This window comes from Ischnura elegans, chromosome 5 (genome assembly GCF_921293095.1).
Source record: "Ischnura elegans chromosome 5, ioIscEleg1.1, whole genome shotgun sequence".
Classification (NCBI taxonomy): Eukaryota; Metazoa; Arthropoda; class Insecta; order Odonata; family Coenagrionidae; genus Ischnura; species Ischnura elegans.
The window spans coordinates 104,927,048-104,943,425 of NC_060250.1; the positions used below are offsets into that span (position 1 = coordinate 104,927,048).

The 16,378-nt window shown below is 39.5% G+C and overlaps 1 protein-coding gene across 5 annotated transcripts in view; it reads left to right on the forward strand.

Annotated features, from left to right (window-relative positions):
• LOC124159371 (scoloptoxin SSD14-like) overlaps positions 1-16,378 on the forward strand; it is a 90,455-nt gene that overhangs the window by 53,923 nt on the left and 20,154 nt on the right. For 3 of the 5 annotated variants that reach the window (XM_046535142.1, XM_046535143.1, XM_046535145.1), the window contains 2 exons: positions 13,443-13,685; positions 15,951-16,171. In XM_046535142.1, coding sequence (XP_046391098.1) covers positions 13,443-13,685; positions 15,951-16,171 — 464 coding nt within the window. Of the gene's footprint in view, positions 1-9,529; positions 9,876-10,428; positions 10,562-13,442; positions 13,686-15,950; positions 16,172-16,378 lie in introns of those variants that run through there. The other 2 variants (XM_046535141.1, XM_046535144.1) reach the window with 2 other exon arrangements.

Genomic DNA, 16,378 nt, shown 5'->3' on the forward strand with positions numbered 1-16,378 from the left:
AGGGGGCCGCATAATGAGCCCCAGCCGAGTGCACCCAACCACCCCTGCATAGAGGCAGTGGCGGATACATGGCGTGCACCCTCCCTCCCTTGCAGGGCCGCCCATACTGCTAAACAGAATTGCAGAAACACAATTGCAACCTTTTTATATCATAAGATGGCATTGCTTTTTATATGTGTAAAAGTGTAATAAAATAAATTAAAACTTCCGTAAACTTTGCACAGTGGCTTAGCCAGGGGAGGGGCCGGATCCTCCCCTCCCCCTCGAAGTATAAAAGCACAATTATTTTCCTTCATAAGAGAAAACAATATATTGAGCAATCATGACTTTACCAAATATTTCTTTAGCAAATGAAGTTTTTTTCAATTATGAAAAGTGTTAAAATTAGTTTAACAACCTATACTTAGTACCCTGTTTTTCGAAAATATTCTCCCCTGCTTTTGGACCCCCCCCCCCTCGAACGAAATTCCTGGCTACGTCACTGGGTCACCCCTTGGTTACGTTGGAAGTATATTGGAAGAAATAAATGGCGGAAGACCGAAATTATGCATCCTCAAGCAATATATGATATTGCATATTCTTTTCATTTAATATTTTCAATTAATTATTGTTTTATATATTTTTTTAAATATATTATTTTATATTAATTAATTATTTGCCGATAAAGACGATTTTGTGGACAGTACTTCTCTTATTTTGAATTTGAATTGAATATTTAGTGTAATGTGCTACTGATACCGCTAGGAAATATTTAAGCTAATCTCCAATGTATTTTTTGCTGTAGACATAGCAAAATTTTCTCCTTCTTTAACCAAAAGAAATATTTTCTGCCCAATCAGCAACTTTCAGAGGAAGCAGAAGAGGCAAGGGTGTAGCTAGGATATTTGAATATATCTGAACGACTAGTCCCGAGAAGCGACCATGGAACACATAGTGACTAACTTCAGTTAGTCGTAATTCAATTAGATATTCATGAAAATGGTTTTAGAAACGCTTATCATACTCAGGAGGCAGATTTGCTTTCGAAAAGATGTTCCGGCTCTGCTCAATCTGGCGAGTTAGGGGAATCTGATGGTTTAGTGACGATGAATCAATACGTATTTTCATGACACGAATTAACTTGACCCTAATTTCACATTTATAAATAATTTAAATATATATCATCATTTTTATTTTTTATTTATTTTTAGCCTAAAATCCCAGAGAGCGTGTTTTTTATTATTGAACCTGCGAAACGATTATGAATGTTTTCACGTGTTTTCTACAATTTTTTACCACTTTTTCCACTACTAAATTACCTTACTTTTTTTAAATATCTTTTTTTCGAAGTTTCATTTTTTCATAATATGATTTATTTCAATTATGATATTCCAGTTCTTTAAATGTACAATGTCTTTTGGGGCGTAATTATTATGTTGGAGTTTTATTTTTTGTAAACTATTCTGCATAAAGAATCGATGTTTTCCCGGAACAACCTCCCGCGGAATTTTGGTTATGGATGGTTTAACTGCTTCACCATCATTTAAACCCAGGCACTTCATCAACGGATAAATTCATACCTACTTGAAAATAGGCTATGCGATCAGACTCCCTACCATATTGAAAATTTCTTTGGGGGATATTTTTAATTTTTTCTACTTGAACTTTTTAGCTTGAATGCCCTTTTTTCTTGGTCCCGAGGTCAGACGGAAGCTAAGTACGTCGCTTCTATTCGGAGTTCTATTTTGGTACTTGTATCTAGCATTCCTGAAGGAGCCTGGATCCATTCTCATTTCTTACGTGGTATCTTTGACGTCATTTCAGTCAAAGATTCTCCTCACCTAAAGCGTGTCTGAGTGCATCCACTGACGTCTATTGGACGCATAAATATTGAACGCGAATTCTCTTCGGATATAAGACTATAGCGCGTTTCTGGGGAGAAGAATAATACCAAATAAAGGCACCCACGATTTCAATACTATCTCAGGAAATCAGTCAAGAGCCGAAGTTACACATGGGTGGACCCCGATAGAATTTCGTTTTATCTACCTCTACTTCCTACTTCTCCTCTCTACGGATTGCTCTGTCTGGATATGGTTGGCTCTGATTTTATAAATACTCATCACTCCCGCTAGACGTGTTATATTTTTTTCTTCATATCCGTACTTAATACTTGTTTGACTCTATCGCTAGCAGCCAATAACCTTAATCTCGAATACAAATATTTTACCTCGGTGTTGGTACATGAGAGGTAATTGAAAATGTGATTTCTGAAAGTAGTCTACACTATTCGTCATGAAAATATCAAGGTGATTGCGCATGTTTTAATAAATTATAAATCAGGCAAAATACGCGCAGAAGTGATTCGTCTTCCAAATTATGTTTGAAGGTGCACGGAATACTACTAATGCTAAAAAAATAAACTCAGGTGAGTATATTTTGAAATACAAATAAATACGTTCCAAAGAGAACGGAGGCGATTTTCAATAAATGAATGTGGTAAAAATCTTTTTATTTATCCCTTTTAATTTTTTCGGAAGCAGATCTCTTTCAGATGCTAAGAGAGACTTTCTTCTGGGTCCAACCCTCATGGAGGGGCTCTTATCAATGAAGGACATAACTAAGTAGGTGTAGGAGAAGTGAATGGTGATAGGTTTCAAGAACGTAGGCTTAATCTTTGATCACCAATTCAGGCCAAAGACGGATCAGAAGATCGTAAGATTTCGGCTTTTAAGAATCGCCGATTGTAGGGAAGCCTCGTGGAAACACAAGGTTAGACTATCCCAACGGAACGAACAGTTCAATTCTCGGATCAAAATGTTTGGGAATTATCCTCAGTGTATTTCAAATTCTGCTTTTTTCTGTCGCTATAATCAATTCCTCATGCGCGCTGTTCCGGAAAGAAAAATAACTTTGCAACTCTCAACTACTGTGCATTGCGCGCGTGACGTGTCAAACATTGCTGTCTTTCCAAAGTCAGAAATTTAAAATATATATTATTACATGTTTAGAACGTTATTATTGATTAACTATTTTTTTACTTCTTTGCATTATTTCGAGGAAGTAAGGTGTACTCGGATAGATTTTATACAGCCTGATGATCCAATCTTGGTTTCTGTTACAGTTTGGATATGTTTTTTTCCTTTCACTTGGTTGAAGTTGCGACTGAATTTCAACGCTTTCCTTTTGGCTCGTGCTTTTTCATTTTCGAAAATTCCTTAGAGACCGAATGCCTCTGTCAGTGGCGTAGGCATGGGGGAGGTCCGGGGGGTCCGGAACTCTCCCGAAAAATAAAAAAATAATTTACTTTCTTCAGAAAATATACAAAATATTGAAAAATCGTGAATTTACAAAATATTTCTTTGAAAAATCTATTTTTTATGAAAAGTATTAAAATTAGTTTAAAACCCTCGACTTTCGGGTTAATAATAATAATAGTTTATTAATAACAATATATACATATTCCATCATGTCTTTTAACATAGTGACGTAACTTAGTGACCTGTTTTTCAAAAATTTTCCCCCCTGGTCCTGGACCCCTCCCCCCGAAAAAAATTCCTGGCTACCCCTCTGGCCTCTGCAGATTTCCTTTCAGAAAAGTTAGCAATGGTTATAGCCACACTCTTTCAAGATTTCGGATTCAAAACGCTACCTGTATGAGTTCAGCTCAATCTCTCTTTCTTGATTGGACATAATGAAAACTAGTGAATGTTTGGACGAGGAAAATTGAAGGCCATGTAAGATAAGAAGTTTGACCGCTTGCGTTTTTTATTATGGCTAAATTATGTAACTTCTCGATATGTGTGCAGTAGTATAGACTGCATGATTTTGGCACACCTTTCTCTACCGGTTGATGCTATTTAAGTGTTAAATTTCGTCGTGTGTGTGGTATACCTACCTTCTAATTTTTTTTTACTCGATTCCCTCCAGCTGTTAGCGGTGAGAAAAGGGTGGGGTAGGTTCTGTATTCCCGCTGTATTTTTCTAATTAACATTAACATGGTATCAATATTTTGTATCACTTTTTAACCAACCATATTTTTAACGTGCGATATTGATGCTGGTACATTTATTTTTCTTATGTGGATTGAACCACAGTCTAAATAAATCGTGGCAGGCTTTACTGTGTGGAAATAACTTTTAAAAATTTAGGTGCCGTTCCGAATGTCAACTACGTACCTGGATAATGGAAAACAATGGCTGAAACTTTGATAGGTGTGTACTGTAGCTTTTATGTCCCATTCTACTGAGGTATTTCCTTAGTCGTTCATTCATCCACGAATGTAGTCAAAATATGCTAATAGTGATGTTTGAATGTCTTTTTGACAAACCGTCAGCGCCGCCAAATATGCATATATCCTACGCGATCCTACTTGAATACCAAATTAATTATTATTTCCAATTCTATACGCGTGGGTTTTTGCGGTGTTTTGCGAGATCTTTTCCGCTGAAACTCAACTTTAAAAGTGGATGGAAAATTCATCTGAGTTAAATGCCTAGGATGAGAGTTCAAAACAAGTTCTCTCGATGGCATCTTCATTTAGAGACAATTGGACAATCCCTTCGTTGTTTTTCTATAACCTTCGTCAACCCACCTTACTACATTTGATGGCGCAGAAAGATTGACGTGTCGCTCAGCTTTTTTTGAATAAAAATCCAACTACTTAAAGGTTGTACCTTATCGGGCTTTTTTCAGTCAACGTTGAACGACGTTTATCTAATCTTAGTAGTTGGAACTCGAACAAACGGAAATATACTAGTCAAACTGTCTTTATGACTTTTGATATTCATTTCTCGTTTTGAGCCGCCTCGCAATGCCATTTGGATATTTCGTAAATCTTTTAACAGTATTTCTCCTTGTCTGATCATAATTTTGAAATACCCATATGCGACAATTTTCGTTACGTTCACCCAAATATTGCATTTACATTAAGTGTTAATTTTTTGAAACCTCGTATCTACGCGGAAGTAGTGGGCAAATAAATACCTGTTGCCAATATAACTAATTGGAATTCTGGTGGTCTAAAATATCTGTGGTCAGGACTATTGTTTAGCGTTGGGAACATATATATCCCATCGGTTCTAAATGTTGATGGGATCTTAATTGAAAGTATTAATACTAACTTCAAGCTTAACTTCTAGATACTTTTCTATTACGGAATATAAATATGGTACACACATAAAGGTTAAATGCATATTTTTGGGGAGGTGTGTAGTGAACCAGTGGCGCAGCGAGGGGGGGTTTGGGGATAAAACCCCTCCCCCCAGAGCTCAGAGAAAATGTTAAGTTTAATCCATTTTACTTAATTGGATTGATATTACTAACAGAATAGTGTAAGAATTAATAAAAATATCCCTCAGAAAGCCGTAAAACTCACCATTTTGAACCATTTACCTTAAAATTCCGCAATTTATTAATCTCGCACATACCTATTATCCTGGTGGGTATTCCATACCCCCACACACCCCGATATTAGTTGCCCTCAGACTTAATTCCTAGCTGCGCCCCTGTAGTGAACCATGCTAACAACAATTACGTGTACCAGTTTTATTTTCTGTAGTTAAAAATGTTTTCTTGTGTGCAAAGTTAGCGTAATTTGGCCTTGTGAGTCGCTAGACTAGAACATTGAATGAGTGCCCTGTCTTGTTCTTATCGGCCACAACTTACAGAAAAGTAAACTCCTATATGTTTGAATTATAAAATTTACTCTAACAGAAACATTTTATCACTCATATAGAGCTGCGCATGCATAATAGTTAACGTGTTTTATTTATTTATTGTTAATATATTTATTTATTCTTTTCCAACCGATAACATCATTTTATAATATTGATCATATAAAGAAAGCATCAAGACGACTAAAACAATAAACAAAAATTAAATCTACAACTAGGAATTACTTCATAAAATAAGTCTACATAAGTCATAGAACTCCATGCAAGACAAAGGAGTCCTTGATGGTTGTGATTAGGTAGATAAAATGAGGTATAAAAATTTTGATGATTTGATCTTTCTAAATATATGTTTATAAAATAACGTTTAATAAAATTCGTGCGTGTATTAGGCGAGATTACTAACTTCTAGGATACTAGGACCACTTAGTTCGAATTGAAAATTATTGATAAATTTTTAGATGTCTCAGAAGCTCTGAACTCGGGTCGTTCGGAGAAATGCCTACTTTGTCCATACGTGGATACGCTACTACATGTTTTGAGAGAAAACACTTGCAGGATCAAGAGTAAAATTTCCTCAGGGGTCCTAATGAGGGCACGGTGAAGGCCCGCAAAGCGTAATCGTATTGTTTGGGGGGCTTGTAAAACTCTAGTTGGGAGTTACAAAATGAGTCGCATTATGATGTACTAAAAATATCAATAAAAATGGACGAAAATCGATACCTTAATAGCATCCTTGAGATATACGCTTAAACAATTTCAGGAAAGGGGAGTCAGTTGTCTTAATTTCGATATGGTAAAGTATTTGGAGGAGGCTACCGGCAGTTATTGTCATTTGCGCCTTTGGGAAGGGAAGGAATGGTGGAGTGAATCGCGGCATTGACATTAGCCTGCTCTTAACGAAAGTCTCCATGGGGACCATGCCGTCCCTTCCGACGGAGGGAGTGCTGTGCTTCAAGTGCCCTCCACTAATTGTAAGTACCCAAGCAGGGATCGGGCAGTGTCTGTAAAATCTATGCCGCCGCCGGGGTTTGAACTCATGCCCAACGGGTGGGAAGCCAGCACTCTAGCCACCATAACAACCCGATCCACCTAATTTTCGGGGCGGTTTTTATCAATCATTATTTTTTGTGGAGCAAGTGAACCACCGAGTCGAGGGTGGGAACCCGTCCCCTCCGGAATATTTCACCGATCTGATGAAAATTTTCTCGGGTTTCCCACCGGGTGAGATTTTGGGTTAATTCTCCCAACGTTTCAACGGCTAAGTTTGCCATCGTCTTCAGGGGTTTACTCTTTATGGTACTTATGTATTTATTTCTTTTTTCATATTCTTGGTTGCCCTTATTATTGTGTACGGATGTAGCGATTAATTATAGTATTGCAGGCACTGCTTAGTTGGAAGCCTTTATGTTTTTTTATGCTCTTCTCCTCGAGGCTAATTTCAATCGCCTCCTATACAATTCGATCCCAATAGTCTCTAGTGCGGCTCAAAACCTTTGTCCTTTTGAAGTCCATCCTATGACCGAGGTCCAAGCAATGCTCCACTATCGCCTACTTCAATGGATAAAAAAGGCGAATGCATCTTTCATGCTTCGTCAGACGTTTTTCGATTGTGCGGTGAGTTTTCCCAACGTAAACGTGACCACACTCACATGGCACGCTGCACACTCTCGAGGTTTTGAGGCCCAAGTCATCTTTCGGTGTCCCGATGCAGGCTTTAATATTGTTGGCAGGTATGTGGATTGTTTCTATATTTTGTTTTCGGAGTATCGTGGCTATCTTGTTGTCGATGTTGGAGATGTACAGGAGAATGGCTCTGGCTATCGGTTTTTCTTTTACTTCTATTGCATCACTATTCGAAATGGTCTTCTTTAATGCCGCTTGGATGTCACTTTGGCTGTATCCGTTGTTTCTAAAAGTGGATTTAAGGTGTGCTATTTCTTGGTTCAATTGAGCCTCATCTGATATGACTGTCACTCGATGGAATAGGGTTGTGAGGACGCTTTTCTTCTGTGGCGGATGATGATGGCTGGAAGCATTTAGGAAAAGTTCAGTGTGTGTTTGCGTCCTGTACACGCTGTGTCCTAAATTTCCATTTTCTTTTCGTTCAATAAGGATGTTCAAGAAGGGGAGGCATCGGTTATTTTCAGCTTCCATTGTGAATTTAATGTTTGGGTGTACGCTGTTCGTATGTTCTAGGAATTGGGGTAAAGTCTCTAGTCCATGTGGCCACATAATGAGGGTGTCATCTACATACCGGAAAAAATGTTTTGGATGAAGTGGGGCTATGTCCAATGCCTTCTCTTCAAAGTTTCCCATGAAAAGGTTGGCGATTGGCAGGTGAAAGAGGGGAACCCATAGGGACCCCTTCGGTCTGTTCATAGAATTGTCCATTACACAGGAAGTGCGTTGAGCTAAGTACATGACGAAAAACCTTAACTGTCTTCCGATCGAACCAAATTTTCAAGAGTCTAGTGGTTTCTTCGACTGGAACCCGTGCGAAGAGGCAAACAACATCAAAACTGGCAAGTGTGTCTGTCTTCTCAAGTCTCATTGTCCTCAGCGTCTGCACTAATTGCTTGGAGTCCGTTGCATGGTGCTCGCATCGTCCCATGAAGGGAGAAAGTAGGTTGGACAGGTGCCTCGCTAAATTGTACGTCGGAGACCCTATAGTACTCACAATTGGTCTCAGTGGAATGCTGTCTTTGTGGATTTTTGGCAAACCATACATCCTCGGGGGGACTGGTGCCTGTGGCATGAAGGCCCTGGTATTCTCCGTCTCGGGTATGCACCTTTTAATCAATTCTTTTGTCTTCCTTACTAGCATTTCTGTAGGGTCCCGTGCGATGGGTTGGTACGTGGGTTCCCTTAAAAGCTAATGTAGCTTTTGGTTGTAGTCAACCGTCTTCATTAGTACCGTAGCGTTACCTTTGTCGGCCTGCATCACCAGGGTGTCAGGATTTCTCATAATGGCGTTTAGGGCTCGTCTTTCCTCAGGGCTGATGTTAGGTCTGGGTAAGACGGCGCTTTTCAGGGTCGAGGAGACTTCATTGCGGATTTCTTCCGATTCTTCTCGGGAAAGTTTGCGAATGGCGCTCCTAACGCCTCCTATGATATCCATTTATGGTATTTTTGTTGGAGTAGGCACAAAATTAATCCCCTTGGAGAGAGCAGCAGTTAGGGGATCGTCTAATGCTTCCTTAGTCAGGTTAATGATGACTCGATCGGGTGGAGACGGTGGCGGCGGCTTCTGCTGCTTTGTTAGAGTTTTGAACTTCCTTTTTTGCCTTTCTGTGTTCCTATGTAGGAGTGTTTCGCCTTGCGCTATAGTGGTTCGATCCACGAAATGCCAGTCGAAAGGGGTGAGACGGGATGCAAGCAGATAGTAGAGCTCCAAAAGACGTTTAGAGTTGTCATCCAAGCAGCTCCGGTGAAAGTGTATTCTTTCTCGTACTAGGGCGTGACTGGATCTTTTGGCAATACGTTCAGTTGCCGGTGAGTGCACTGAAAGTCTAACTTCGGCAAACCTGGGTATGATCTTCTCGTCCCTGCATCTGAAGAGAAGTGCAAGGTGACTTCGTTGGTTGGCTCTATCCATCCGGAGCTGTTCGAGTCGACGAATGTCGCGATGCATTTCCTCCCCGTAGAGGCGTGCGATGTAAAATTTTAGGTTTTTCCGGCGTATAGATTGATGAAAATTTTCTCGGGTTTCTCACCGGGTGTGGTGTTGGGTTAATTCTCCCAACGTCTCAATGGCTAAGTCTGCCATCGTCTTCTGGGGTTTACTCTTTATGGTACTTATTTATTTGTTTATTCATATCCTTGGTTGCCCTTATTGTTGTGTACGGATGTAGCGATTAATTATGGCATTCCCGGCACTGCTTGGTTGGAAGTCTTTATCTCTGTTTATTTTCGTCTTCTTCAGGCTAATTTCAATCGTCTCCTTCACAATTCGATCCCAATAGTCTCTAGTGCGGCTCAAAACCTTCGTCCTTTTGAAGTCCATCCTATGACCGAGGTCCAAGCAATGCTCCGCTACCGCCTACTTCAATGGATAAAAAAGTCGAATGCATCTTTCATGCTCCGTCAGACGTTTTTCGATTGTGCGGTGAGTTTTCCCAACGTAAACGTGACAACACTCATATGGCACGCTGTACACTCCCGAGGTTTAGAGGCCCAAGATATCTTTCGGTGCCCCGATGCAGGCTTTAATCTTGTTGGCAGGTATGTGGATTGTCTCTATATTTTGTTTTCGGAGTATCCTGGCTATCTTGTTGCCGATGCTGGAGATGTACAGGAGAATGGCACTTGCTATCGGTTTTTCTTTTACTTCTATTGCATCACTATTCAATACCACACCCGGTGGGAAACCCGAGAATTTTTTCATCTATCTATATGCCGGGAAAATGTAAAATTTTTCACCGATCTGTTAGCAAAGTATAATCAGGTTGGGCAAGTAATAAGGCGAACACTCACGCATTTTGTGTCGCAGCGTTGATCTCCATTCCACCTCGCTAATGAGCAGCTGGAATGATCAGGGTTTTACGAGGCGGTCATAACGTGTGCTCTGCCCTTGTCCTCCTCTTCTGTGGGTCAGGCGCATTGTTGTGACGGAGAGAGGACTCTCCCGTTGGAATCTCCGCACAGTCGCTGGAGGCCGCTGCTCTCTCCAACGGTTCGGTGTGAATTGCGACACCCGTTTGAACCTCCGCAAAAATTCTATCGGCACGCTCTTTCCCTATAGGAAAAGGCGACGCTCGTGTCCAATCGCTGTTAGTTTCGCCGGTGAGGTCGAATCAGGAGGAAGCTTTTACCGCGGTGGCCGCGATTCGGCACCTGCACCATAAGGAGTCGGTGAATAAGTGACACACCGTCGGGGAAAAGGCCTCCAGAATGCTACCTAGCTTTCCGTACGTAACCTCACGCTCATTTTAGAATTTGATCGGTTGTGGTAGTTTGTTACAAGGTACGCAATACCCTGAACCCACATGCAAACCCAGCCATTTTCCTAACGGTGTTAGGTGAGATCTTTTTTATTTAATAGTTGAATATATGCAGTGTTGAGTTTTCTTTCCAGTGGTGACAAGAATTCTTACGTTTCCACGAGTGTTACGCGTTTGTAAAATAGTTTTCGGTGGCGTGACTGCCTGGTAAATTTACCGTATCGGTAAAGTGTTGCGCACCATATTTGCATGAATTTTTATTTTTTCCCCAAATGGTAATCATTTCCCAAAACTCGTAATTCATATTTTCTTTAAATTCTGTTCTAGTTCTTCGAACTCTCTCTCTCTCTACTCATTATTTAATCTCATTAGCACTCGCTTGGGGTAACATTTTTCATTACGTTTTGCCTACATCTAGTCTGATTAACTGTGAGAACTCACATAGGCTTCTTGTTTCTTTTCCTCAAGGTAGTGATTTGTTTAGAAAACTACTTTATCATTCATTCTATGATTCGCCCCCTCGATGCGAGTATTTTGAGTTGTTATTGTATTTCTCGTATCATAAATTTTATTTTTTACCCTTTTCCTATTTTTGCAGTTATCTCTTAATTTGTTTACATTTGGTTTATCCACCAGCGCTACTGAACGATTTATTTTTTTGCGATTTGAAGCCTTGTCCTTCACGAAAGGTAATGTTTTAAAATTATCTTCCGCACCTCCCGTCCAACGTAAGCATTCATTATTTTTTGACTTTCCCTTTCTTATCGGCGTCGATTCCATCGAAAATATTCAACGTTCCTACAGTTATCGGAGCGGGGTAGGAACCGCTTTAATATCAAATAATGCATTCACAGAGAATAGGAACTTTTTTTCAAGGAATACTATTTATTCACTGAAATATGTACCTACTCACTATTTCTTATTTCTGGCGTATAATTTTCACTAAAAATGCTTGTTCTTGTAATACTTTTAAGAAAACTTGTTTTATTCATGCCGAGAAAGCCGCGTGTTCTTATCTTTTTATGTATATAACCTTGCAATTTTTAGATTAAGCATTTATTGATAAATATGAGTTTTTTTTTTCAAAATTCCGCAACACATTACGCAATCCTTGGAGCCTCTGCGCCTCAAAACTCGTGCGAATATTCCGATTGAATTTTTCGCATCTTTTTTTTGTTCGCATGCAAATTCCTTGACCGATTGCTCTGTAAAATACGATGTAATTGCTTACTCGAACACGTTTGTGCGAGGAGAGCCTCTGCAAATACCCATGGCCAAAGAGTTCGAAAGAGAGCGAAATCCAGGACGCTATTCAGAAATTATGTCTTTACGTGCGTCGAAGTATAAATGTTTGCTTTTTGTTCCTGAGGAAAGGTACCCGGACAGAATCCTGTAGGGAGGTACATGAGACCTAACATTTACCACTTTTATAGTTTATGCGTTTGTTTGCTCTTTGGGTCTGTGTACATCGCCTAGTCTTGGATCATCGCCCATTCTCCTACTAATTCGGGAATTTCTAAAATATTCCCTATAACCTCCAGCTCCATTCCCTAAAGCAATCAGACCCATCAGTCAAATAAGGCATGGCGCAAGGTGATAAATAGTTTCTATCACCTTGGGCATGGCGTGTTATTTTCCGCCTGGTTGCTTGTCATAACCAGCGCAAATAATCTGAAAAAATCGTTCGCGGAACTGGAATAATTATCACCTCTTCGTCAATCAGCTGAATATGCTGTCGCTTTTACTCGAAGGAGAAAGGACTTGATCAATATAGGAAAAGGCCCTATTCAAATGTCATACTCTTAACCTATTACAGACCATCCATTTCCAACTACTTACACACAGATACCGTAGTACTTAATTTCCGAGTGGTAGAGGGGAGCACTGAAGTTTAAGTTCATAGCAGAAGTAAAGCGTTGTCATATTACTCAGAACCTATTCACATGGATTAGTAAATGGGGAAATAGGGACCGCCTAGTCAAGACTACAACAGTTAACTTTTCGGTGTGGGGTAGGGGTCATTGGGAAGGGTAAGTTCTTTAGAACATATATCTCTCAGATATTTCGGGGGCGGGGGATTTGGACCCCATGATCAAAAATCCTTTGGCACTCGCTTTTGGCCTTCTAGTCATGTGGAAGTGGGACTCTTCTTTTTTTTAGTAATAAAGCAAACGAAACCAACCAGAGTTGATTGCTCACAGCAATGGCTGAGGATGGGAGCAAGATCATGGGTCGAATTCTAGTGGGAATCCTTGATCTTACCTGCATCAGAGTGAGATTCGATTTTACAGCCTGCTTTGTATTAATTCATGAGTATGGTATCCTATATTGTCAATTCGACCCCATTTGACTGGAATGCACATTCGACACATACTCGAATCCTCCCACCTCTTCCTCCTTTTGGTCTCAGTTATAATTTAATGCAATTACACATATTTTACTGATACCAACTGAATGGAACATCTATTATTTAGTAACATAATTGTCATATTGCTGCATTTTTTACCTTTATGGAGTCAATATTTGCTGCAACTATCTTGCTTGACACTTCTTCACTGTGGTTCTATAAAGATATAGTGGGATCGCGTGAAATTATAGATGCATACTCTTAAGATGTTCTTTCTTTGCTAATGGGCAAAAAATTTCAAAGGAAAAAAATTAGCAATTCTAATGTATTGCTGGTGATTTTTTTCTCACAGCCATTTTTGTGATTTTCTCCACTGCTACTTGGCAGTTAAAAAGTATATCACATTACTAAAAACCTGTGCCATATTTGGCATTTTAATTGCATGATTCGTGTTCAAAATAGGGTAAACTACTAAATGTGTCTTTTTTCTTCGTCCTGCAGAATGATGACACCGAGGAGGAGGAAGATATTAATATTCGGAGTCTCGATAGTCTCCTCCATTATAATAATTGGAATTGTGTTAGGTGTGACTTTTCAAGCCCCCGAGGATTCGGACAAAGGTGCTCGAGATTTAAAAGATATAGATGACCCCACATCTCCCCTACCTCCATCAGGATCTATTCTGGGAAAATACTCCAAGGCAGCTGTAGCAACAAATGGCGAGCCATGTGCTGAGATAGGAAAGTAAGTATAACAATCTCTCTCTGTGATCACAGGAAGTTTTCTGATGAATGAGTGGTCTATCTTTTATGACAGCTAAAACCAGTGGCGTAGCCAGGAGGGGTGTCCGGGGGGTCGAAACCCCCCCCAAAATATAAAAGCACACTGACTTTGCATCACAAAAGAAAACCAAATATTGAAAAATCATGAATTTACAAAAGATTTATCTGAAAAATTTAGTATTTTCAACAATGAAAAGTGTCCAAATTAGTTTAAAACCCTCTACTTATAGTACCCTGTTTTAAAAAAATTCCCTCCCCTGGTTTTGGACCCCCCAGAACAAAATTCCTGGCTATGCCACTGGCTAAGACCGAAGTGCTCTTTTTCCCATTAAACCTTATAACTGCATGAATTTCTAAATACATGCCATAAAAAATTCATTTATAAAATATATCCAGAAATGATTTTATTGCTACATTTTAATACCTTTTTTTTATTTTTAAGGAAATGTTTTAATATGTATCACATATGACAGTGGCGCAGCAAGGGGGGGATTTGGGGGATAAAACCCCCCCCAGAGCTAACAGAAATTTTTAAGTTAAATCTATTTTACTTAATTAGATTAATATTGCTTATAGAATAGTGTGAGGATTAATAAAATATACCTCAGAAGGCCGTAAAAATCACCATTATGAACCATTTATCTTAAATTTTTCTGGGGGAAGACCTCCGCACCTCCCGCTTACCCTGGCGGGTATGCAATACCCCCAAGCCCCTCATTATTACTTGCGCCTGAAACCTCCCCAGCCTTAAATCCTAGCTGCACCACTGACATATAATACATTTTGGTTATGGGCAACTTTTGCATGAAATGCATCTGTATCACAGATTTGGCAATTATCCACAAAAGGTTTTCATTTCACATAATACTTACTGAAAACTTCTCATTGGTGCCCGTACCTTTACTAATTTCATGTTAGATGTCACTAGGGTAAATCACCTCACTCCTTTCTCATGTGAGGAGTAGACTTCCTTCAACATAATCAGGAGCTGATCACTTTTGGCACCTACTGACTGCTTTGAGAACCACATCGTACAATAACAGGGTGTATCATATCTAATACACCATGCATTAGAGAGGAAGAATTGTGCCCCTCAGAAATAACTGTGTATCATATATGATACAAAATGCAGTGAAGGGTTAAGGTTCTCCAAGGTACCCTATATATGCATTTTTTAAATGTAATCCCCTCCATTTTAGAATTCAGAAGAATATACATAAGCTTTTCCAAAGCTTCTCAATAGCTCTTTTACTGCCAGCCCATTTTGAGTGGAATGTGCAATGATTTCCTAGGCTGTGTTAAGCCAGTTTGTATTATGTCAGATTTTATAATTATTTCTAGTCCTTAACTTTATTTAATACATATATATTTTTTCCCAATGCTGAAGATATGTTTTTGACTTATAGGTTGTCATGGAAGAATAATTGGGGTTGAATTTAATATTAATATGTAATGAACTTATCAACCACTTTTTTTTGGAACTACTATGTCAGCTTTACTCCGAATTAAGAGTATTTTCCTCGACCAAGACTCTAGAAAAGACACTGCATAGCAGTGTCATAGCCTCGAGGGAAGAGGGGCTTGGGGGAGGGAGAAGGGGAGGGGAGAAGGCAGGGTTTCCGAGTTACAATACCCCCTTGGGCCTTTTAAAGCACTGCAAAATTACTGTTATTGAGTCCTAAAAATCATGTTTTCAACATCATAACTCCCAAAAATTGTGGGGGAGGATCCCTGGGCTCCCTTTGCCCTCGGATGTTTTCAATACACCCCAGAAAGGCCCCCAAATCTCTGGTAAACCCCCAATTTCAAAATCCTGGCTATGCTACTGCTACATAGTTGTTAAATTTAATTTCACAAAGACAAAGTAAAAATTTTAATATTACTATTGCGAGGAGTTGGGCCTAAAAATTGGACTGTGGCAGTTTTCTCCATCCAGTAAAGGCCAATATTTCACACTACTGGCAGTAAACGGGTTAAGAGCCTTCCTGTCCTATGTCACTCCTATCTGGGTATAAGTCCAACTTCTCTTTATCCCATCCGTAAGGCTTATCCTTCTTGACTCCTTGTCTTGCTAACCCAAACCTTGTCTGATCATTATGATAATATTGTGGTCTGGCCTAGGAAGCCTACCATGAGAAAGATAGGCCAAGGAAAAATAATGTTGAAGTTATGATATAATTTTTTTCCCACAGAGCAGCTAAGATATGGTTTCCAATACTTTCCTCAGGAATATACTGCTGAAGAATGGCTCAGCTATTGATGCAACTGTTGCTGCCTTATTTTGTGAAGGTGTCACATGCCTTCAGAGCATGGGTCTAGGTGGAGGGTTTCTGATGACTATTTATGAGAAAAAGAGCAACAAAGCTTTTGTGCTGGATGCTCGAGAAACAGCACCAGCTGCTGCTGATAAGAACATGTACCATGGGAATGAGTCACTTGCTCAAGTTGGTATGATATTTGCTGAATTTAATTAGATTTAACTTACATTCACACCTTGTGATACCTAAAGTAAGCTTTGAAATTGAATTTTTATTTTTTCTTATGCACTTAGTTCGGTCCCATATTGGGATGTGATACACTTTTGCTTACTGTGTTAGATGTTGGGGCAATAGATTAACACATTTACTGCAGATCAAAATCAATGTCCAATAAAAG